The following is a 25,894-nucleotide window of genomic DNA, read 5'->3' on the forward strand; positions in this document are numbered from 1 at the left end:
AACCGCAGGCGCCGGGGGGGCGGGACTTCCGCCGTACGCACCGGCCCGCGCACGCGCTCATGGCCGAGATTTCGCAGGGTTCTTGAGTCCAGCCTTTGATGGTCACGTACCGTGGAGGGCTCAAGGGCTGTGTGGGTCAGGCGACTGGGTCAGCAACACAGGATGAGGACACAACTCGAGAGGCCAGCGGGGCCTGCAAGAGCTTGGAGCTGTCTGTGCCACAGAATGCAACAAAAATCTTGAGGACTCCGAAAAGTAAATGGAAACAGGAATGGAAGAAAATCAGACCTCAGGGTACCCCTGAAACAACGGTGGTCCAAAAATAAAATGGAAACGTAAAACAATGGGAACCATACAGAGTGTGTTTCCTGATCATAATGGAATTAAACTGCAAATCAACGAATAATAGGACAATCTCTGAACATTTGGAGATTAACATACTTCTTAATAACCCAGGAATCAAATAAAAATAATCCATAGGCCAAAGGACTCTCAAAGGAATTAGAATGTATTTTTAATTGTATATAAATTTAGTTTGTGAGATGCAACTGAAGTGAAGATTAGAGCAAGATATTTTGTATTAGCTGGTTATATTAGAAAAGAAGAAAAAGAAAACCAAGTCTAAGCTTCCATTTTAAGAAACTGGGAAGGGGGGGAATGAAAATACACCCAAAGTAAGCAAAAGAAAGAAATAATGGAGTGCAAATGAGATGAAAAACACCAATGAAACTAAAGCTGGTTCTTTAAAAGATCAAAAATGTTCATCTCTAGCAAGACTAACAAAAAAGAGAAGGAATAACTTACTAGTATTAGAAATGCAAGAAGATATAACTAAAGATCACACAAACTTTAAAATTAAAGGACTGGTAGAAACAATGGTATACACATAAATTTCACAATTTATACGAACTGAACTAATTCCTTGGGAGCTACATACTACTAAAACTCAATAAGAAATAGATAATGCTGAACAGACCCCATGACTATTAAAGAATGAATTTGCTGTTTAAAACCTTCCCACAAAAAATCTTAAGGCCCAAACTATTCAATGGCAGATTCTGGTTCTACTAATTATTTAACAAAGAAACAGCACCAATTGTACCAAAACTCTCCCAAACAATTAAAGTGGAGCGAACATTTCCATTCTATAAGTTTAACATGACCCTGATAACAAAGCTAGAAAAAGGCATTACAAGAAAATTTCAGGCCAATATCCCTCCTGAATTTACTTTGAATACAACAAGCCTACATACAGCACAAGGTCTTGGTGCCTAGGGTGTATGTTCTCATCTTTGACACATGAGCTGTTTCAAAGGCCTGAAAAGTAGGTCTACATTCTAGGAATTGTTTAGTTCTCTCTTTTTTTTAAGATTTATGTATTTTATTTGAAAGTCAGAGTTAGAGAGAGAGATCTTCCATAAAAAGATTCACTCCTCAGTAAACAGCGGAAGATGGGCCAAGTTCTTGGGCCCCTGCACCCATGTGGGAGACCCAGCTCCTGACTCCTAGCTTTGGCCAACCCAGCCCTGGCCACTGCTGCCATTTGGGGAGTAAATGGAAGATATTCTCTCTCTCTCTCTCTCTCTCTATATATATATATATATATATATATATATCCCTCTCTGTAACTCTGCCTTTCAAATAAATAAATAAATCTTTATTAAAAAATTAAAATTTTTGAGAGAGAGGCAGAGAAAGGAAGAATTCCCATCTTCTGGCTCACTCCTCAATGCTCACAAGTTGAGTCTGAGCCAGGGATGAAGCCAGGGGCTTGGAATGCAATCCATGACTTCCATATAGGTGGCCGGAACCCAATTACTTGAACCATCACTCCTACCTCCTAAAATCTGCTTTGGCAGGAAGCTGGAGTCAGGAGCTAGAGAGCCAGGAATCAAACCCATGAACCCCCTGTGGGATGTGGGCATCTTAATTGCTGGGCTAAAAACCCACTCCTCCATGAAATTTCTGAAGTGTCCTCATACAAATGTCTTTGCTGACCTAGGAGCGGTTTCCCATACTCAAAACCTGATGTGGGATCTAATAAGCAGAGTAGACAAGGAAAAGTGGATCATACTTAGCATCCATGAAGTTGAGGAAAAAAAGCCTTAACCTTGAAATAAGTTGTCATCCCTTGAAACCAGAGTTATGGCCCCAACAATCACGAGAAACAATCTTTTAGTATGCTGGGGTGAGATATAGTTCCCCAACGTGAATCCCATCATCTTAGCATCTAACAAAGAGGATGCATGGCCTCAAAACCCTACAAATGATGCACACACTCAGAACCTAGAGATGTGTAGGGTAACAAGCAGAAGGAGCAAGGCTTAACTGTGCTGTGAGCCATTGGCCATACTGAGAACCTAGAAATCTGGAATGTAAAGAGTAGAGTGGTCAAGGCTGCGTTGCCCTAGGAGTGTTCCATTTATTCACATCCTGGAGACCTTGAGCAGTGAAGCAATGAGGAAAAAGCTAGAGTAACCAAAAGAAGTTGTCCATTCTCAAATTATAGATATATTTGGTTTCCATCAAGCAGAGTACTTAATGTCTGATATTTAGGGTGCTCACCTTCAGAACTGGGACATTGTAGATCTACCACAAAGAGACATGAGCTTTCTTGCTTGAGGAACGCTTGCCCCACATAGGATCCTAGACACCAGAGATCCGCAAGCAGAACAAAAGAGGCATTGGTATTATCACCCATATTTATAACCGAAGGAACTTGGATCCGAGAAGCAAAGGAAACAAAGGCCATGGTGCTGTGGTGTAGCGGCTCTGCCTCAGAACCTAGAAACCTGGGTCAAATGAAAATAGGAGACAGGGACTTGTCCAGGGAACATTTGCCCATGGTTGGAATCAGTACATCAAAGCAAAGCAGATAATATTTAGTTTTCTGGAAACAGTTTCTTCAACTCTGAACCTCTAACATGGTCCTGGGAGTAACTGCCCTTACTTGAAACCTGGAGAATTGAAATAGCACAAGCAGAGGAAAAACGGTTTTCTTGCCCAGACAATAATTATCCATATTCTGAACCTAGAGATGTTTATACCAACAAGCAGAGTAATTAAGGCCCTCTTGCTCCATAGTAATTGCCACTATTCAGAACCTAGAGACCTGGGGTCCAAAAAGTAGAAGAGACAAGGTTAAAGTCCCCTGAGGCCAGTTGCTCTTGGAACCTAGAAAATAGGAATCCAACAGATGAGGTCTTTAATCCCTGGGAGTAACTGCTCACACTTGCAACCTAGAAACCTGAATGTAACAAGCTAAGGAGAAAGAGGATTGGGGCCTGTATGAAGTAAACAAGTATAATTTAGACAACCCTCTTCATTTACAAAAAGAATTTTTGCTAGGATATGAGAACATATAGATAATAAAATTCTGCCTACTGCATAAAAGTAGCAAGCAAATTATTTTAGCATTTAATAAAAACACATTTAAAATCTTCTTTTAAAATTTTTAAACATAGAACTATATATTTTCAGGAGTCTGAAATTGACACAACTGTCATGGCCTAGAAATCCGAAAGGCAAATACATACCCTACATCAGCAGTATCTTGAGGACCCTGGTAGAACCAAACCCAGGGGCCGGCCCTGTGGTGTAGAGGGTTAAGCTGCTGCCTGCAGTGCTGGCATCCCGTATGGGTGCCGGCTCGAGTCCTGGGTACTCCAACTCTGATTCAGCTCTCTGCTATGACCTGGGAAAGCAGTGGAGAATGACCCAAGTGGTTGGGCCCGTGTACCTGTATAGGAGACCTGAAAGAAGTTCCTGGCTCCTGGCTTCAGATTGGCACAGCTTTGGTCATTGCAGCCCTCTGGGGAGTGAACCAAACCTAAATCTTCTTTGGAGAAATCCATATTCTTAATTAATTATCCTCAGTATTCCCACAGGTCAAATCAGCCAATCATGACTTTGTTATAAATTACAAAACACACAAAGAAATAATCTACCACACATGACTATCAATACTCTGCTGATTCTGTCCAGCAAATACTTCAGATATTAAATTGATAAAAATGTGAAAGAAAATAGGTTTAATATATTTATTTTCAAATTATTTGAGAAAGAGAGAGAGAGAGAGACTGTCTATTCACTGGTTCACATTGTGAATGCTTGTAATAGCCATAGCTGGGCCAGGCAGAAGCCAGGAACCAGGACCCAAATCTGAGTGTTCCTATTGGATGTCAGAGACTCAACTACTTGAGACATCACCCGCTGCTTTCTCAGGGTGCACACTGGCAGGAAGGTGGGTCAGAAGCAGAGCTGGGACTCAAACCACACACTGCAATAAGGGAAGCAGGCACCAAGAAGTTATCTTAACCACTTTTTTTTTTTTTTTGACAGGCAGAGTGGACAGTGAGAGAGAGAGACAGAGAGAAAGGTCTTCCTTTTTGCCGTTGGTTCACCCTCCAATGGCCGCCACGGCTGGCGCGCTGCGGCCGGCGCACTGCGCTGATCTGAAGCCAGGAGCCAGGTGCTTCTCCTGGTCTCCCATGGGGTGCAGGGCCCAAGCACTTGGGCCATCCTCCACTGCACTCCCTGGCCACAGCAGAGAGCTGGCCTGGAAGAGGGGCAACCGGGACAGAATCCGGCGCCCCGACCGGGACTAGAACCTGGTGTGCCGGTACCGGCCTCTCTCACTAACTCTGCCTGTCAAAAAAAATCAGGTTCATCTTGATGCAGAAAATGCATGGGATAAAATTCAGTACTGATTCATGATAAAATATTTGAACAATTTATCAACATTATAATATATAATATAATATAATATATAATAAAAAGTCTACATGTGACAAACCCAAAGCCAATATTCTACTGAAATGGCAAAAGCTGAAAAGTATTTCTGCTAGGATCTGGAACCAGACAAGGATATCTACTCTCACCACTCTTGTTCAATATAGTTCTGGATGCTTTGGCCACAAACATTTGGCAAAAGAAAGAAATAAAAGGCATACAAATAGGAAATAATTATGTCAACTATCCCTGTTTGCAGATGACACAGTTCTGTATGTACACAAACCTATAGACTCCATAAAATGATTATTAGAACTGATTTTTAAAATTTGGTGAGGTTTCTGAATGCACAATCAATATGAAAAAATCAGTAGGATTTATATACACCAATAATGAACTTGCTGAGAAAGAAATTGTAAGACCAATTCCATTCACAAGAGCTACCAAAAATACCTTGGAGTAAATTTAACCAAGGATGTGAAAAAATTCTATGCTGACAATTTAAAAAGCACGAATGAAACACATTAAAAGAAGACACAAAAAATGGAAAGATCTCTCATGTTCATGGGCTGAAGAATTAATATTTTTTAAAGATTTACTTATTTGAAAGGTAGAGTTACAGAGAGAGGGGGAGAGACAGAGAGAAAGAGAGAGAGAGAGTCATATTCCATCTGCTAATTTAGTCTTCAAATTGCTACATTGACCAAGGCTGGGTCAGGCCAAAGTCAGAAGCCAGGCCCTCCACTGGGGTCTCCCATGTGGGTGACAGGGACCTGAGCACTTAGGCCAGTTTCTGCTGCTTTCCTAGACACATTGTCAGGGAGCTGGATCAGAAGCAGAGCAGCTGGTTGTGAACAGTGCTTATATAGGATGCCAGCCCCAACAGGCAGCAGCTTAATCTGATGTATCCCAATGCTGGCCCCAAGAATTAATATTATTAAAACGTCCATACTGCCCTAAATTAGTTACATATTCAATTCAGTCCTTGTGGGGAGCAACTCGGACTAGACTAAGTTACTGGAATTAAGGCTTATTCTATGCATCTGCTCTCCCACAATATGGTGCTGAGAAGGGAGTAAACAACTTCTACGCAGCTGCCTCTCGTCAACTTGAGTGATGACTGCAGGAGCTGATCCTGCTCCTGATTGGAGGAGAGCAGCATACTCGGCATGTGGGTAGCAGAGTTGGGATTGGTGGAAGAGGACTATAAAGGAGGAGAGAGACAACATGCACGAGGATCATCTAAGGGGAACATCCGGATAACATCTGAGCAGCCCCCGAGAGAGCAGGCCGGCGGTGTGCCACTCCCCCGTGGAAGTGGGGAAAGTGGCAGGGGGAGCCGCCCTTCCACGGAGGTGGGAGGGACGGCAGCCAACCCGGGAAGGACCAGCAGCAAACCCGGGGAGGGCCGAGCAGACAAAAGAACAGCACAGGGTCCTGTGTCGTTCCTCCATGAAGAGGGGGAGTGACAAGTCCTCATAAAAATACCAATGACATTATTAATAGAACTAGAAAAAAAATCTAAAATTCATGTGAAAACACACACACACACACACACACAAAACAACCAAAACAACAAAGTTGGAGACATCAAAATACCTGATTTCAAGACATACTATCATGTTGATACTGCACCTATTGTAATCAAAACAGCGTGATACTCACATAAAAACAGACACATACACCAATGAAACAGAATAGAGATCCCAGGAAGGAGTCCACACATCTAGAGTCAATTGATTCTTTTTTTTTTTAAAGATTAGTTAATTTACTTGAAAGAGTTACAAAGAGAAGGAGAGGCAGAGAGAGAGAGAGAGAAGGAGAGAGGGAGAGAGACAGAGGTCTTATTTTTTTTAAAGATTTATTTTTATTTATTTGAAAGACAAGAGTTACAAGCTGGCGCTGTGGCTCACTAGGCTAATCCCCTGCCTGAAGCACCAGCACCCCGGGTTCTAGTCCTGGTTGGGGCGCCGGTTCTGTCCGAGTTGCTTCTCTTCCAGGCCAGCTCTCTGCTGTGGCCTGGGAAGGCAGTGGAGGATGGCCCAAGCGCTTGGGCCCTGCACCCACATGAGAGACCAGGAGGAAGCACCTGGCTGCTGGCTCAGATCTGCTCAGCACGCTGGCCATAGCAGCCATTTGTGGGGTGAGCCAATGGAAGGAAGACCTTTCTCTCTGTCTCTCTCTCTCACTGTCTAACTCTATCTGTCAAAAAAAAAAAAAAGAAAAGAAAAGAAAAAGAAAAAGAAAAAGAAAAAGAAAAAGAAAAAGAAAAAGAAAGACAAGAGTTACAGAGAGAGGTAGAGACAGAGAGGTTTTTCATTCAATGGTTCACTCCCCAGATGGCTGCAATGGTTGGAGCTGCACCAATCCAAAGCCAGGAGCCAGGAGCTTCTTCTGGGTCTCCCACATGGGTACAGGGACCCAAGGAGTTGGGCCATCCTCCACTGCTTTCCCAGGCCATAGCAGAGAGGTGGATCAGAAGAGGAGCAGCTAGAACTAGAACTGGTGCCCATATGGGATGCTGGCACTTCAGGCCAGGGCTTTAACCTGCTGCGCCATAGCGCCGGCCCCAAGAGAGGTCTTCTAACCGCTGGTTCACTCCTCAGTTGGCCAAAATGGCTGGAGCTGCGCCAATCCGAAGCCAGGAGCCAGGAGCTTCTTCTGGGTTTACCACACGGGCACAGGAGCCCAAGAAATTGGGCCATCTTCTACTGCTTTCCCTGGCCAAGGCAGCAAGCTGGATCAGAAGTAGAGTGGCCACGACTCAAACTGGCACCCATATGGTATGCCGGTGCTCAGGCCAGGGTATTAATTGGCTGTGCCACAGCATAGGCCCTGAGTCAACTGATTCTTAACAAAATCACCAAAAACATACATGGGCAAAGTCTCTTCAACAAGTAATGCTAGGAAGATAGAAATTTTACTCCTAACTCTCACCCCTTACAAAAATCAACTCAAATGGATTAAAGATCCAAATGTAAGGCTGGAAAATATGAAATTATTGGAAGAAAACAGAAGAAACACCTCAAGATATTGGCATGAGAGGTGGCGTTTTTGAATAGGAATCCTATGGGAAGCTTTGGTCTCGAGCCTGGCACCCTCCTGGTCTTCCAGTTTCTGTGCCTTGAGGCAGTGTCTGCTCAGCTATTTGGTGTCCTGTGGCTCATGACAGTCAATGATTCTGAGATTTATTTAATAGGACTTTGTTTGAAAGCTGTATAATAGTCTTTCTGAGGCTACTGTCTCTGTGAGATAAATAGCTTATTATTCTGATTTTCTTTAATGTCTTTTATACAGGTGAATTACCACTTATCATTTTTGCTTCTGAAAAAATAAAAATATAACTTATAAAAAAATAAGAACCCAAAAGCATAGACATCAAAAGCAAAAATTAGACAATTGGGATTATATCAGACGAAGAAGCTTCTGCGCAGCAAAGAAAACAATCAACAGAGTGAAGATAACCACAGAATGGGAGAAAAATCTGATATTAAAATCTATGCATCTGGCAGGCACCGCAGCTCACTAGGCTAATCCTCCGCCTGTGGTGCCGGCACCCCAGGTTCTAGTCCCGGTTGGGGCGCCAGATTCTGTCCCGGTTGCCCCTCTTCCAGTCCAGCTCTCTGCTGTGGCCCAGGAGGGCAGTGGAGGATGGCCCAAGTGCTTGGGCCCTGCACCCGCATGGGAGACCAGGAGGAAGCACCTGGCTCCTGGCTTCAGATTGGCACAGTGCGCCAGCTACAACACACCAGCCATAGCGGCCATTTGGGGGGTGAACCAACTGTCTAACTCTGCCTCTCAAAAAAAAAATCTATGCATCTGACAAAGTAGTAATATCTAAATCTATAAGGAACTAAAACAAAAATCTCAACAAGAGCAAAAACAAGAAATCAAGAAAAAGGATCTGAATAGACATTTCTCAAAAGAAGAAATTCAAATGACCAATAAATACATGAAAAAATGCTCAATATCACTCACTAGTAAGGAAATGCAAAACAAAACCACAGTGAGGTATCCTCTCACTGAAGATAGAATGGCAATCATCAGAAACACAGAAAGGAACATATGCTGATGAGGATGTAGAGAAAAGGGAAACCTTATATGCTATTCATATGAATGCAAACCAGTTTAGCCATTATGAAGGAAAATATGGAGATTCCTTAAAAATTAAAAATAGAACAACCATATAGTCTAGCTAGCCCACCTCTGAGTATATATTTGAAGAAAATGAAACTGGCATTTGAATGATATGCCTGCCCTGCCATGTTTATGATAGTGACCTAGGTTTCATGTTTTTGGAACCTAGGTGTCCATGGATAAAGAAAATGTGGACTATATACACAATAGAGTATTATTCAGCCACAAAAAGAGCAAAGTCCTAACACTTGCATCAAAGAGGATGGAACTAGAGGTTATGATATTAAGTGAAATAAGCCAGACACAGAAAGACAAATATTGTATTTCTCTCTCATATGTGGAAAGAAAAAAAAAGTTTTCTGAACTTTGAATAGTGATTGTTAGAGGCTAGGGACTATAGCAGGGGAGGGGAACAGAGAGATGTGTAACAGGCACCAAAATGCAGTAAGATCAAAGAAATAAGTTCTAGCTTTCTATAGGACAGTGGGTTGACTATAGTTCAAAATAAAGTGTTATATATTGTATAAGGAACTGGAGGAAAGGAGCTGGGTGCTGGATAAAACAGCAAAGACATTAACTCAAAAAAAGGCTTGTATTTTTAAAGGCAGAAGCAAGAGGGCCAGTGCTGTGGCACACAGGTAAGGCCAATGCCTGTGATGCGGGCATTCCATATGGGCACCAATGTGAGTCCTGGCTGATCCACTTCCAATCCAGCTCCCAGAGGATGCCTCAAGTACTCAGGTGCCTGCTCCCCAGTGGGAGAACTGGAAGAAGCTCTGGGCTCCTGGCTTTGGCCTGGCCCAGCCCCAGCCATTGCAGCCACCTGGGAAGTGAACCAACAGATGGAAGATATTCTCTCTCTCTCTCTCTCTTTCTCTCTCTTTCTCTCTCTCTCTCCACTCACCCCCTCTGTGTAACTCTGCCTTTCAAATAAGAAAATAAATCTTAAAATGAAGGAGGAAGAGGAGGTGGAAGGGAAAGAGGAAGAGGAGAAGGAGGGGCCAATATTTTGGCATAGTGGGTTAAACAGCCACCTGTGATGCTAAAATCCCATGTGGGCACAGTTCAAGTCCCAGCTGCTCCACTGCCAATCCAGCTTCATACTAATGGCCTGGGAAAACAAGCTGGGGATAGGCCAAGTCCTTGGGCTCTTGCACACAGGTGGGAAACCCAGATGAAGCTCCTGGCTTTGGCCTGGCCCAGCCCTGGTCATTTTGAAGTCATTTGGGGAGTGAACCAGCAGATGGACGATCTCAGGTAGGAAGGGGAGGAAGGAGAGGAAGGAGAGGAAGAGGAAGGGGAAGGGCTGGAACTGTGGTATACTGGGCTAAGCCTCTGCATGTGGCACCAGCATCCTATATGGGCACCAGTTCTATTGCTCCTCTTCCGATCCAGCTCTCTGCTATGACCTGGGAAAGCACTAGAAGATGGACCAAGTGCTTGGACCCCTGCACCCATGTGAGAGAACTGGAAGAAGCTCCTGGCTTCAGATCTGCCCAGCTCTGCTGTTGCAGCCATTTAGGGAGTAAACCTGTGAATAGAAGACCTTTCTCTCTCTCTCCCTCTCTCTGTAACTCTCTCAAATAAATAAATAAAAAATCTTAAAAAGAAACATATCAAGTAAATAATCTAATTTTAAGAAACTAGAAAATGAATAGTCTAGGGGCCGGGGCTGTGGCTCACTTGGTTAATCCTCCACCTGCGGTACCAGCATGCCATATGGGTGCTGAATTCTAGTCCCGGTTACTCCTTTTCCAGGCCAGCTCTCTGCTGTGGCCAGGGAGGGCAGTGGAGGATGGCCCAAGTGCTTGGGCCCTGAACACGCATGGGAGACCAGGAGAAAGCACCTGGCTCCTGGCTTCGGATCAGTGCAGTTTCAGCCATAGCAGCCATTTGGGGGGTGAACCAACGGAAGGAAGACCTTTCTCTCTGTCTCTCTCTCTCTCTCATTGTCTAACTCTATCAGTCAAATAAAAAAATAAAAAAGAACAGTTTAAATCCAAATTAAATTAAAAATAAGTTGAAAGATGAATAATAATTAGAATGGAAATAAATAAAATAGAAAATCAACAGGAAAATCCAATGAAATCAAAAGCTGGGTCTTTGAAAAGACTGACAAAATTGATAGTCTTCAACAAGACTGACAACAGAAAAGAAAGAGAACTCAACTTATGAAAACCAGGAATGAAAGTGGGAACATTAGTACAAACCTTACAAAAAAGGGAGAGGGACTACAAAGAATTACTATTAACAACTATCTCAACAAATTAAGGTAAACTAAATGGGGTGGAGAAATTCCTAGAAAGGCCCAAAATGCTATTGACTCGAGAAGAAATTGAAAATCTGAATAGATTAATAAATAGTTTGCAGGTAGATTTAATCAGAAAACTTCCCCTGGGAGATCAGGATCAGATGGGTACTCTGGTGAATTCCAATTAAAACACCAGTGAACACCAATTCTTCACAAACTCTTCCAAAAGTTAGAAGTAGGAGGAAATTTTCTCAAATCATTCTGAGTCCAATATTACATTGATATCAATGTAGTCATACTCTATGACAGCCCAATGTCCCTTACAAATACAGGCACAAAAATTCTTAATGAAATTTTTTAAAGATTTATTTATTTATTTAAAAGGCAGAGTTACACAGAGAGACAAGAGAGAGAGAGGTCTTTCATCTACTGTTTCACTCCTCAATTGGCTGCAATAGCCAGTGCTGTGCTGATCCGAAGCCAGGAGTCAGGAGCTTCTTGGGGTCTCCCATGCGGGTGCAGGAGCCCAATCTCTTGGGCTGTCTTCCACTGCTTTCCCAGGCCGTAACAGAGAGCTGGATTGGAAGTGGAGCAGCAGAGACTTGAACCGCTGCCCATATGGGATGCTGAAACTGCAGGCGGTGGCTTTTACCTGCACGCCACAGCGCCGTTCTCCTCAACGAAATATTAACAAGTTTCATTTAGCTTCATTGAAAGAGGATTATGCACCCTGATCAGCGTGATTTATTTCAGCTATCAAAGTTGCTTTAATATACAAAATGTCATACACCATATTTGTAGCAAAAAGGAAAGAAACACATGATTACCTCAATAGATGCAGGACAAGACTTTGACAAACTAGTAGAAGGAAATTTCCCCAAGCTGATGAAATGCATCTACAAATATCTCTCACCCAACACCATCATCAGTGCTGAAACACTGAAAGCTCACCCCAAAGATCAGGAACAAAACAAGGATACCTTGCTACTCCAATTCCACATACTCATCCTGAGGTCCTAGCCAGGGCAGTAAAAAAAAGAAGACATAAAACGGCAACTTGATTGGGCCGGCACTTCTGCATAGTTAGACTAAGCCTCTGCCTGTGACACCTGCATCCCATATATGGGCTGTTTCGTGTCCCAGCTGCTCCTCTTCCAATCCAGCTCTCTGCTATGGCCTGGAAAAGCAGTGGAAAATGGCCCAACTCCCTGGGCCCCTGCACCCAAGTGGGAGACCCAGAAGAAGCTCCTGGCTCCTGGCTTCAGATCGGCTCAGCTCCAGCTATTGTAGTCATTTGGGGAAGTGAACCAGTGAATGGAAGATCTCTCTCTCTCTCTCTCTCTCTCTCTCTCTCTCTCTCTCTTTCTCTCTCTCTCTGCCTCTCTGTAACTCTGCCTTTCAAATAAATAAATAAAATAATTTTAAAAATCCAACTCGATTGGAAAGGGAGAAATAAAGCTCTTTTGATCTGCAGATAACATTAGCTTTACATAGGAAACTTTAAGGAGTCTGCTAAAAGTTTATTAGAACTAATATGCTCAAATAAGTTTCAGTATACAGGATCAATATTAAAACTCAATTGTAGGGGCTGGCACTCTGGTGCAGGGGTTAAAGTCACAGCCTTCAGCGCTGGAATCCCAGTCTACTTCCTGGCTGTTCCACTTCCGGATCCAGCTCCTTGCTAATGTGCCTGGGAAAGCAGTAGAATATGGCCAAAGTGCTTGACAAACTCTGCACCCACAAGGGAGACCTGGAAGAAACTCCTGATTCCTGGCTTCCCATTGGCTCAGCTTCAGCCATTGCAGCCATTTGGGGAGTGAACCAGCAGATGGAAGACCTCTCTGTCTCTAGCTCTCTCTATAACTCTTTCAAATAAATAAAATAAATCTTTTAAAAAGAAAAAATGTATTTCTGATCACTATATATCTACGATTCAAAAATGAAACTGAAAGCAAATTCTATTTATAATACCATTACTGAGCTACACAAAGGAACTCTCTGGGTAGGGTTTTCCTACACATCTGTGAGAAGTCCCCAGAGAAGTGAGCTTCCCTGATCTGGAGTGACCAGTTCTCTCAGCAGCTGGGAAGCACATGCTACACCAGGGGGCAGCAAACTCCCATTTGAGAATTACAATCACACAGGACACCAGGGGGCAGCAAATGTTTTCCGAAAAGGGTCAGATCAGATTATACTTCAGGTTCAGCAGAAGGACCAGTTGATGTAGCAACTACTCCACTCTGTAGCATTCAAGTTGCCACAGACAGTACATAAAGAAGAAAGTGTGGGGATATTAAAATGTTATTTTTGAAAAGGCTGGGTGCCAGAGTAGGTCCACAGGCTGTAATTTGCAGCCCCCTGTGCTACATTTTGGCTATAAAACTCTAAGGATAAATGGGGATGGCTGGCACCATGGCTCAATAGGCTAATCCTCCACCTAGCGGCACCGGCACATTGGGTTCTAGTCCCGGTCGGGGCGCCGGATTCTGTCCCGGTTGCCCCTCTTCCAGGCCAGCTCTCTGCTGTGGCCAGGGAGCGCAGTAGAGGATGGCCCAAGTGCTTGGGCCCTGCACCCACCTGGGAGACCAGGAGAAGCACCTGGCTCCTGGCTTCGGATCAGCGTGGTGCGCCGGCCGCAGCGCGCCGGCCGCGGCGGCCATTGGAGGGTGAACCAACGGCAAAGGAAGACCTTTCTCTCTGTCTCGCTCTCTCACTGTCCACTCTGCCTGTCAAAAAAAAAAAAAAAAAAAAAAAAAAAAAAGGTAAATGAGGAAATAATTTTTTCTAAACGATGGGAGGAGGAAGGAGTGGGCAGGTGCGGGAGCTGCCAACACTACTTTTTGGCCTGGAATGTCATTTCCTGGGAACTGACTTTGTATCAATTTCTTACCCTGTAAATTTGTTTCAGGTACTCTTCCATGTGTGTCACATTTCACAATAAACCAAATTTGAAAACAAACAAACAAAAAATCCCTAAGTTTTGCAAAATCAAAAGCATTTAAATTTCACTCCCACAAAGGAATTTTTCTTTTTTTTTTTTTTTTAAGATTTATTTATTCAAAAAGCAGAGAGTTGCAGAGATGCAGAGAGAGAGAAAAAGGTCTTTCATCCGCTGATTCATTCCCCAAATGGCCACAATAGCCAGAGCTGGGCTGATCCGAAGCCAGGAGCCAAGAGCTTCTTCTGGGTCTCCCTCGCAGGTGTTGGGGCCCAAGGAGATGGGCCATCTTCTACTGCATTCCCAGGCCATAGCAGAGAGCTGGATCTGAAGTGGAGCTGCCGGGTCTTGAACTGGCACCCATATGGGATGCCGGCACCGCAGGTGGTAGCTTTACCTGCTGCACTGCTGTGCCACAGCGCCGGCCCCAGATATTGTTTCTAGATAGTTCTCTCTGCAGCAATACTGGGAGATTTTTGGATGGAGGGAGGTTGCCGCCTCTCACAACCCCACAAAATCATTTAATGGATTTAGTTCTTTCCTGATCCTAAAACATTAAGGTCCACCCCTAGGGACCCTCAACAGCACTTAATGAGACCGGATCCCCTTGCTGTGGCTTCTAAGCACAGTGCCTCCAGGAAGAATTAAATGTGCATATTGATTTAGGCCATCCAGTGCACCTCCCAGGCATGTTAGCAGGAAACTGGATTGAAAGTGAGGTGTAGTCCAGACTCAAACCAGGTTCGCTGACATGGGATGTGGGCACCAAATCTGCTCCACAATGACTCCCCCAGTTTCATCTTTTTAGACAGCACATGTGCCTTCCTGTAGTGAGAGTCTTGGACAGAGAAGTGGGATACCATGGCCTTCAGCATGAAGCAGATTTTATTCCCTATAGTGACAGACCCAGGGATTTCTATCCAGAGTCCCAGCCCCAAACAAAACACAGTGTTGTCTTATACACCCTGGCCCAAAAAACTGTGTTTCCCTTTACCTGTTTGTTTATATATATTTTGATTGGATATTTAGAGCTAAAGCACTACTTACATAATTGATACTTTGCTACACAAGTGTATACTAAAATTGTTTAGGTTGTGGTGAGGTGGCTTTTCTTGGAAAGTTCTCTTTGCCCCCTCATTTTTGGAAAGTCCCTCCTATATACCCCAGCCAGTTTCTCTTTAAAGCTTAATTTTTCATTTTTTTTTTTTCACTTTGAGAGGGTCCCTGTCACATTTCCATTTGGCTAAATATGTCTGTCTATCCTTTTCACCATACATTGCCATGGAAAAATATCTGGAGTGGATTTCTTAATGGTAATAATAGTAATTTTGAGGTGATGAAATTTGATATTTACTAGATTTATTTTTTGTTGGACAAGCATCCTTTAGCCAAAAGCACTGAAGTCATTTTTCTATGTTGGCAGTATTTCTAAATTAAATAGTTTTGATTATGTTGGCACCACTGTTGCTGCTGCTTTCATTTGCTTGCTTCTGCTGAGATTAACAATAAAAGTTATTGCTTATTTTAGAAAACATCATCATTTATGTTGAAAAATATATCTATAGGACCTGCATTGTGGCGTAATGGGTTAAGCTGCCACCTTCGATGCGGGCATTCCATATGGGCACCAGTTCAGGTTTCAGCTGCTCCACTTCCAATCCAGCTCCCTGCTAAGGTGCCTGGGAAAACAGCACAGGATGGTCCAATTTTCTGGGCCTCTGTACTCATGTAGGAGACCTGGAAGAAGTTCCTGGCTCCTGGTTCCTGGTTCCAGCCTGGCCCAGCCTTGGCCATTGCAGCTGTTTGGGGGAGTGAACCAGCAAATGGAAGATTTCTCTCTCTGTATATCCCCTTTCTATAACTCTGCCTTTCAACTAAATTAAAAAAAAAATTCATGGAAAATGAAATTAAAAGATAAATTTATTTGGGTGCAAATTTTAAAAAGAGCATAGAAATGATATTGAATTATGTTTAAAAAAAGTATGTCTACAAAGAATAAGCAAACACTTTATACCGACAAGGATGGTTATTAAAAAAGCAAGACAACTAGAAAATAGCATGTGTCAGTGCTAGTCAAAACATGGGGAAACTGGAACTCTCACCATTGCTGGTGGGGATGTAAAATGATGCAGCTGCTGTGGAAGTTTGGCACTTCCTCAAAAAGCTAAACGTGGAATTATCATATGACTCAGCAATTCCACTTCTATGTATATACCTCAAAGAATTTAAATCAGGACTCAAATGGATACTTTCTCACCAATATTCATTACATTATTCACAGTAGCCAAAAGCTGTAAACAACTCAAGTGTCCATTAACAAATGAATGAATAAACAAAATGTTGCATGCACAAGTGGTGGAATATTACTCAACCATAAAAAGGAATGAAGTTTTGGCTAGCGCTGCGGCGGCCGCGGCTCACTTGGCTAGTCCTCCGCCTGTGGCGCCAGCACCCCGGGGTTCTAGTCCTAGTTGGGGCACTGGATTCTGTCCCGTTGCTCCTCTTCCAGTCCAGCTCTCTGCTGTGGCCCAGGAAGGCAGTGGAGGATGGCCCAAGTGCTTGGACCCTGCACCCACATGGGAGACCAGGAGGAAGCGCCTGGCTCCTGGCTTCGGATCAGCACAGCGCATCGGCCATAGCAGCCATTTGGGGGGTGAACCAATGGAAAAGGAAGACCTTTCTCTCTGTCTGTCTCTCTCTCTCACTGTCTAACTCCGCCTGTCAAAAAAAAAAAAAAAAAAAAAAAAAGGAATGAAGTTCTGAGACATTCCATAGCATGGAGGACCTATGCAAATATTTTGCTAAGTGAAACACACTAGTTACAGAAGATTGATTATTGTATGGTTCACTTATATGTAATATCTAGAATAGGCAAATTATACAGAGAGAAAGTAGATTCTAATGCCTCTTAGGGGGAGGGGGAAATGAAGAGTGGTCAATGACTACAGATGTTCTGTTCAGGGAATTGCAAAATTTTGCAACTAGATAGCCATTGACTTTTGTAGGTCATTGTGAATGTAACTGTAACCACTGAATCGCATGTTTGAAAAAGTTAAGCGGCAACTTTTATGTCATATATATGTTGCCATAAAAAAGCAGTACATGCATTCAGCATGAATCTTTCTTACAGAAATATTATATGATTTTTTATATTGCTTCACAAAATAACGCTGTATATATATATTGCAAAAAATACTCTTTAGTATTTTCAACACTTACAAGATGTACATTGTAACACCACTGTTGTAGCAAGAAAGTGGTAGCAACCTAACAACCAACAATAGCTGCATGGCCAAATTATGGTAATTACACTGTCACTAAAATAATCATAATTATGTAGCAACATGGAAGCTGACTGTAAAAAGCTGACTGTAAAAAGTAAAAAGGAAACGTTGTGTATCGTATTTGGAAACATGTGAAAGTTAAGTATGCTTGTGGGAAAATACCCCAGACAACAATTAGGTGAGGTGGGACTGACCTCAAGATCATTGTTTTGTATTTTTTTAGGCTTTCTATAATTTTGGTACAGTTGTTTAAAAATTAAAACGTGGAAACGAGACGGTGCGACCGCCAGCTCGCTGCCCCACAGACGGAAGAAGGGCGCGGGAGGGAATTCACCGCGCTCGCGGTTCCCCCGCCGACTCGGTTTAAATTTCGGGGTCCCCGTCCGCCTCCGGCTCGCGGCAGCTTCTGCAGCACCTGATCCCGGCCAGGGCTGCGTCCCGCTGCGTGCGCTCTCCCAGCTCGTAGCCACTGTTTATTTGAGATGCCAAACTTAACGGGGCATCCTGGATTTTTATTTGCTAAATCTGGAGCCCTACCTCCCCACCCACCTACCGCCCTCCTCCCTAAGCACTCGCCTCGTCCTACCCGGAGCCCCAGGCTCCATTGCTCCGCGGTCCGCTCCAGGAGCCCCCGTCCCCGTCTCGCGCCTGACCTTCGCCTTGCCCCCGGAGCAGCCCGGACCCTGCGGCGCCCGGAGCTGCCCCGCCGCATCTCACGCCACCTCGGCCCGCAGTGCGCCCGGCTGCCCAGCCCCGGGGGCCGCACCCGACCCTGCCCGCAGAGGCCCCCGGCCGTCCCCCGAGGTCGCGCCTCGCCCCGCCACCCCTGCGGGCCTGGCGTCCCCCTCCCCCGCCCCGTCGGGCGCGGCGCGCAGGCGCAGGCACGGAGGGCGGGCGCGGGCGGAATGGGGACTGCAGCGGCGGCAGCGGCGGCGGCAGGGGAGGGGGCGCGCAGCCCGAGCCCCGCCGCCGTGTCGCTCGGCCTGGGCGTGGCCGTGGTGTCGAGCCTGGTGAACGGGTCCACGTTCGTGCTGCAGAAGAAGGGCATCGTACGGGCCAAGCGGCGAGGTAGGGGCTGGCCGCGGGCCGCGCTCGGGGTCGCGGGGTGTGCCGCCCGGCGCGGGTGTCTGGGAGCGGCCGCGGACTCGGGGGGCGCGTGGGTCACGGCTCGCAGCCGGGCACCGGCTCGGGGCGCACCTCGGAGGGGCGGGCTCGCGGGCCGGAGGCCGGGCGCCCACCTGACGCGCTGGTACCTGCGGGGCCCAGCACACGCCCAAGGCGCCGCGGAGCCGGCTCCGCAGCTGCAGCCGCGGCCCCGGCATCCCGGTGCGTCTAGAGCGTTCGTAGCGTGGCCGGCGCCGCCGCTTTCCCCCCTTCCCAACGGCAGAAGAGGCCTTGTTCAGTTTTTCAGTGCTTTTCCAGCCGACTTATCTGCTCATTCGCTCTCTGCAGTCCAGCGACCTGTGCTCGGGGCGGGGCCCGCGCTGGCCGGCTGCTGGGGTACCTGCCAGTTTTCAGTGTGTCGGAAGCGGTCGGGGACGGGGGCCTCCTGCTTTTACCGGGGCCCGCGGCCCTGGGTTGCGCTTGGGAGAGACAGACCTGCTGCTTGCGAGCTCCCTGCAGTGGCCAGGCAGGTGCAGCGGTGGGAACCATGCGGCGGGCCTGGGAGGCGCTGCCTCTTGGCTTGGAGCGCAGGTCTGTGCTTTGCCTTGGCTTCAGCTTTCGGGGTCCTTGATTGAGCCACCTGAACACAGTGACCCTCAATGTGCAGGACACACAAGGGAAATGAAAACCAAACCCTAAATGGAGCCCACCGAGTATTCCCGAGTGGATAGGCCACCGAACACCACTCCTTGGATGCAGTGCCAAGCTAGGGGACCTTCTTTGCTGGTGTCTGAGCTGTGCTGGGGGTCTTGGGGCAGTTTGCCCAGCTGCAGGAAACAGCACGCCTTGAAATGGGAAATAAGCGTGGCTATCGGAGGGGCCGAGAAAGTATGGGACTGGTCTTAGGAGCCCTCTGGAGAGGACCTGACCGGTAGGTAGGTCAGGGAGCCTGAGAGGAAGGAAGCTTATGGACTAGTTCAGACTCCATTGTGCAGGTAAAACTTTGAGTGCTCGGATTAGGAGTCAACACCCAATTTCACCTGAGCTGGTTCCTTCAGCTATGGCATAGCGGGCAAAGCCGCCAGCCTGCAGTGCCGGCATCCCATGTGGACAACGGTTCAAATCCCGGATGCTCCACTTCCAATCTTTCTCTCTGCCTCTCTGTAACTCTGCCTTTCAAGTAAAATATTTTTTTTTAAAAAAAGAATTCAGCCTCGAGGCAACACAGCACTGCTCTCTTCACAAAAAGTCTAAATGTAACCAGGTATGATTTCCCAAGGATGCAGAGGTGTGCATCCCTTAGCTAACAAACACTGATCTAGCAGCTACACTGTCTTCAGAAAATGCTGCTCGGTGTGACGGGCCTCAGAGATGGGAGAGGGCTTTGCTGTTACTCAGAAGTAGATGTGTGTGCCCTGGATAGGACAGTGTGACCTCTGTGGGCATCCTCCCAAATCCCACAATGCCTGGGTAACCACAAGAGAAACTTCATTCAAGCTGAATTCAGGGACATCTGAAGAACTACCTGACCGCTCTTCTGATCAAGGCCATGAAATCAAAGAAACTCATGGCAGCCAGGAGCTTAAGGACACAGGACCACCAAATGTAAGATGTCAGGGGAAAGCAAAGGAGATCTGAGTATAGGTCTTAATTAAACTAAACTAAACCTAAATGTGTTATTTCAACTCTGTCTGTGTGGATGAATGAGAAATAACAGATATCTCTCTCTTTTTTTTTTTTTTTTTTTTTTTTTTTTGACAGGCAGAGTGGACAGTGAGAGAGAGAGACAGAGAGAGAAAGGTCTTCCTTTTGCCGTTGGTTCACCCTCCAATGGCCGCCGCTGCAGCCGGCGCACCGCGCTGATCCTGGCAGGAGCCAGGAGCCAGGTGCTTTTCCTGGTCTCCCATGGGGTGCAGGGCCCAAGCACCTGGGCCATCCTCCACTGCACTCCCTGGCCACAGCAGAGGGCTGGCCTGGAAGAGGGGCAACCGGGACAGAATCCGGCGCCCCAACCGGGACTAGAACCCGGTGTGCCGGCGCCGCAAGGTGGAGGATTAGCCTATTGAGCCACGGCGCCGGCCGTCTCTTTTTTTTTTTTTTGAACTTTATTTAAGGTATACAAATTCCATGTATTTCCTATATACAGATAGTAATACTTCCTACTCTACCCTCCCTCCCACCCATGCTCCCTCCCTTCCTCCTCCCTTTCCAATTCATTTTTTTAAAGTTTTTCTTAAAGATTTATTTATTTATTTGAAAGGCAAAGTTACAGAGAGGCAGAGGCAGAGAGAGGTCTTGCATCTGCTGGTTCACTCCCCCAAATGGCTGCAATGGCCAGAGCTGAGCCAATCTAAAGCCAAGAGCTTCTTCCAGGTCTTGCACGTGGGTGCAGGGACCCAAAGATTTGGGCCATCTTCTACTGTTTTCCCAGGCCATAGCAGAGAGCTAGATTGGAAGTGGATCAGCCAGGACTTCAACCGCTGCCCATACGTATTGCCAGCACTGCAGGTGGCAGCTTTACCCTGCTATTCCACCCATTCTTAATTTTTACACAAAGATCTATTTTAACTGTATACCCATGAGACTAATCCTATACTAAGTAAAGAGTTCAACAAATAGCATGAAGAAAAAAAGAACTGTTCCTCAACAGTTGAGACAGGGGCTGTAAACAGTCATCAAATCTCAAAATGTCAATTTCACTCCTGTAGATTACACTTTAGGTACTCTGTTAGTTACCAGAGATCAGGGGAAGCATATGGTATCTGTCTTTTTGGGATTGGCATATTTCAGTAAGTATAATGGTTTCCAGTTGCAGATCCAACTTTAAACAAACAAACATAATGGGTGCTGTTATTTATGTCTTTGCATTAATTTCATATTTTCGCAGTCCCAACCCACTGTTGCTGATTCAGCTGTGATGGGTTACTCAAGGGTAGTCTTGTTTCAAAAAGGCTACTTTTGACTTATTGAATGGATATTTATGTGACTCCTATGTCAGGCATCATTGCAGGTGTTGGGGACACAGTGACTTTAGGACCTACTCGCCTTAGAACCTTCTTCCATGCATGCTAATAAGCAGCAGAGTTGGCACCATGTAATGACTGAAAGGGAGGAGGGAAGAGAAAGGAGGTAGATAAAAACCGGAGAGTCAAGTTCTTGTGTGAAGGGAGACCTGATCCGGCTGTTTCCAGTGCTCTCACAAGCTGTGTCTTACTGAAAGTTTCAACAGTAAAAACATTGACAGGGGCAGCATTCCTAGAGCACCTCTGCGCAGGGCAGCCACATTCTGGTGAGAGTCCTCCTGTTGGGAAGTTTGGGGCATGACTTTCTCTGTGGCCAGCTTTCACTCTTCCCTTAAAGTACCTTCCCGAGGAGTCAGCAAGTGCAGCTCCTGGTAGCCCAGGAACTTCTCTGTACAACACAGTCCCAGAATGGCACTGCCTGGATTCCTCACTGTGCCTTCACATGACATGTGAGGGGAACTGGGCAAGGAGCCAGCTGGGTCCAGGTCATTCTCAGTCAGCCACCCTCCATGTCTGGGGGAAGTGGGTTCCAGGACATTCACCTGTTGAGTGCTTAAGTCCTTTATGTGAAATGACACAGTGTTTGCATAGAATCTGCACACATCCTTCGTTATGGTGTACATCATCTCGAGATGACTCCTAATACCCAATAAATGCTGTGTAAATAGCTGTTATGTCTCATATAATTTAGGGGATAATGATAAGAAAAGTACTTATATTTTCAGTACAAACACAATTTCTTTCTGAATATTTTCCATCTAAAGTTGATTGAATCGGCAGGTGCAGAGCCCAGATGTACCTCAGACTGCACTGTGTGTGTGGTGTAAAAGCTCCGTTGAAGCAGGGGTTAGAGAAGAGAAACAAGTAATCGCTGAGTGTGAAGGCATTTGTGGACAGCCAGTTAGACTAGTATTCCTGAGCCTTGGCTCCAGTGGTGCACTGGTGAGATAGGTGAGGAGTCAGGCTTCACTGGTCTAGGGGGCAGGGTGACTCTCTGGGTTAGACTTCCTGGAAACAGGATTAAGAAAGTTCTGTGGGAGGGCCGGCACTGTGGGTTAAAGCCCCAGCCTGCAGTGCTTCCATCCCATATGGGCGCAGGTTCAAGTCCCAGCTTGCCCCTGCACCTGCATGGGAGACCTGGAAGAAGCTCCTGGTGCCTGGCTTTGGATCAGCTCCGCTCTGGCCATTGTGGTCATTTGGGGAGTGAACCAGCAGAATGGAAGACCTCTCTCTCTGACTCTGTCTCTGTCTCTGTCTTTCCTTCTCTCTCTGTGTAACTCTGACTTTCAAATAAATAAAATAATTCTTTTTTTTAAAGAAAGTTCTGTGGGGGGCCATCGTGATGGCACTGGCAGGATAAGCTGCTGATTGTGATGCCAACATCCCATATCTGAGTGCCAGTGGCAGGTATGACTTCCCAGCAAGCTCTGTGCTTAGGTACCTGGGAAGGCAATGCATAATGGCCCTGGGTGTGTGGGTCCCTGTCACCATGTGGAAGACCAGGATGGAGTTCCTAGTTCTTGGCTTCGGCCAGATCCAGATTTGGCTTTTCAGTCATTTGGAGAGTAAAGCAGCATATAGAAGATATCTCTCTCTCTCTCTCTCTCTCTCTGCCTCTCTGTTCCTCTGCCTTACAAATAAATAAATAAATAACATAGATCTTTAAAAAAGGAAAGTTTTATGCTTAAGAATTTACCAGCGGTGTTTAAGAATTAGGTATTAACTTCATGTAGGATTCCCTCAATCAGGATAAACAGCTGATCTTTTTAAAAAATACTTTCATCAAAGGCACAATGAAATACCACCTCACCCTGATTAGGATGACTGTTACAAAACATGAACAAAACAGCAAGTGTTGGCTGGGATGTGGGGAAATTGGAACCCTTGTGCAGTGCTGGTGCAGCTGCTATGTAAAACAGCATGGTGGAGGGGGAGGGCTGGCATTGTGGCATAGCAGGTTAAGTCACTGCTTGTGATGCAAGCATCCAATATGGGCTCTGGTTTGAGTCTCAGCTGCTCCACTTCGATCCAGTTCCTTGTTAATGTGCCTGGGAAAGGCAGCGAAGGATGACTCAGGCCCTTGAGCCCCTGCACCCATGTGGGAGGCCCAGAGGAAGGTCCTGGCTCCTGGGTTCAGCTTGGCCCAGCCCAGGCCATCATGGTGATTTAGGTAATGAACCAGCAGATGGAAGATCTATCTCTTTCTCTCTCTCTCTGACTCTCTTTCACTCTCACTTTCCTCCTCTCTTCTTTTCTCTGTGTAACTCTGACCTTAATAATAAATAAAATAATTCCCTTTTGGAATTACTCAAGGGAAGTGAAAGCAGGGAACTGGAAGATATATACACACACACACACACACACACACACACACACACACACACATAGCAGTACTGCAGTAGCCAAACTATGGAAATGACCCAAATATCTATCAACTGAAGGATGGATAAGCGAATATAGTCATATGATGGAATTTTTTTTTATCTTTAAAATAAGAAGGAAATCCTGGAATGTGCTATAGCATAGGTGACCCTTGAGGACATAATACTAAGTGAAATAAGACTATCACATAAGGACAGCTGTTTGATTTTATTTTACTTATGCCAGGTAGCTAGAGTGGTCAAATTCATGGAGACAGAATTTTATAGTGGTGGTTGCCTGGAGCTGGGAGGAGCAGGAGTAGGGAGTTTATGTTTAAAGGGTACAGAATTTCAGTTTGGAATGATGACAGAGTTCTAGAATTTTATGTTTGTGATGGCTACACACCAGTGCAAATGAACATACTTCCACTGAATTGTCCTCTTAAAAATAATTTAAATGGGGGCTGGCATTGCACAGCAGGTTAAGCTGCCTCCTACAATGCTAGCATCCTCTATGGCAGCTCCAGTTGAAGTCCCAACTGCTCTGCCTCCAAGCCAGCTCCCTGATAATGTGCCTGGGAAAGCAGCAGATGATGGCCCATGTGATTGGGCCTCTGCTACCCTTGTGGGAGACCTGGATGAGTTCTGGATTCCTTGCTTTGGCCTGGCCCAGCCCTGGCTGTTGGGACCACTTGGGAAGTGAATCAGTGAATGATAGTTTCCTCCTCTCTCTCTCCCTCCCTCTCTCTCTCTCTACACACACACACACACACCCCTCTACTCCCTCTCAGCCATTATGCCTGTCAAATAAATAAATAAATAAAAATACTTAAAATAACTTGTGTGTTACATGTATTTTACCAAAATAAGAAGTCCTCTTTTTGATTTCTGTTTTTAAAACATGGTTATATAATTGCATAAAGTAAGCTTCATGGATCTTAAAGGTACATTTTGTTGTTTTTTGACAAAACATTTCTGTGTAATTAACACTCCAGTGAATAAGTTGATTATAACCGTAACCCTAGAAAGTTCTCTCATGCCTGTTTTCATTCCATCCTCCACATAGGTGCCCAACTCTTATGATATCCATCTGCATAGATTGAGTCTGTTTTGCCTGTTCTTGAACTTCACAGAAATGGAGTCATGGAGTGTATTCTATATATGTATTCTCTTCCAATTTTTTTTGTAAAGCTTGGTTTATATATCTGGAAGGCAGAGTTACAGAAAGAGGAGGAGAAACAGAGAATAGAGAGATTTTTCTCTTTCTGTCTCTCTTTTTGCAGCCAGAGTGGAGGGCTTTTTTAGCTTAGGGCCAACAGGGTCTTTGTTCTGACCCAGGAGTACTTCAACCCCTAGGGCAGTTCCGTTTCCAGTGGCCTGGCTCTTGGCAGAGCTGACGGCTGCTTGCCCAATGCCCTGACTCCTCATATGGAAAACAGGTGCCATTTGGGGGTGGACTGGCCTTGTTGGGTCTCCTTGGTGGCAGATCATCATGTAAAGCAGCCATTATCCCTACACTGCTCCTGCTGTCTCACTCTTTCTCCTGGTCTCTGTTAAAGTAGAACACAGAGGAAGGCTTTAGGAAGTCAGCCAAGGGGACGCTCAATTCCATCCCTAATCTTGGTGGCCTGAGCTAGAAATCTGTGGTCACAGGCATGACCATATTCTTCTTGTGAGATAAGATGATACCTATGAGGAAAGCTGTGTCTTTTTATGTAAGATCAAACATTAAGACCACCTTATCCAAACTGTCTTAGATAAGGTCTAAAGATCAAACTATATCCTGATGGAAAGTCGGACAGAATAGAATCAGTTCTCCATCTTGAAAAGAATAGAGGAGAGATGAGGAAACAAGTCAGGCTTCCCAGATGCCTTACTGTCAATAACTTAATATCAAGTGAAAACTTAGTAAATAATTTTAGCTGTCAAATAACTTATGAAAACATTTACCAAAAGGTCCAATGTCTCCCAATTATTTTTAAAGATTTTTTTTTTATTTGAAAGAGTTATAGAGAGAGGTAGAGACAGAGAGCGAGGTCTTCCATCTGCCTGTTCACTCTCCAAAC

General features: G+C 45.3%; 1 protein-coding gene across 1 annotated transcript in view; it reads left to right on the top strand.

Moving 5' to 3' along the window:
• The first annotated feature begins 17,808 nt into the window (after nucleotides 1-17,808).
• The window catches only part of NIPA1 (NIPA magnesium transporter 1), a 47,070-nt gene continuing 38,984 nt past the window's right edge, over nucleotides 17,809-25,894 (top strand). Inside the window, exon 1 of the mRNA XM_008269747.4 lies at nucleotides 17,809-18,409. Coding sequence (XP_008267969.3) covers nucleotides 17,824-18,409 — 586 coding nt within the window. The 5' untranslated portion in view covers nucleotides 17,809-17,823. The remainder of the gene's footprint in view (nucleotides 18,410-25,894) is intronic.

Source organism: Oryctolagus cuniculus, chromosome 12 (genome assembly GCF_964237555.1).
Source record: "Oryctolagus cuniculus chromosome 12, mOryCun1.1, whole genome shotgun sequence".
NCBI classification, from domain to species: domain Eukaryota; kingdom Metazoa; phylum Chordata; class Mammalia; order Lagomorpha; family Leporidae; genus Oryctolagus; species Oryctolagus cuniculus.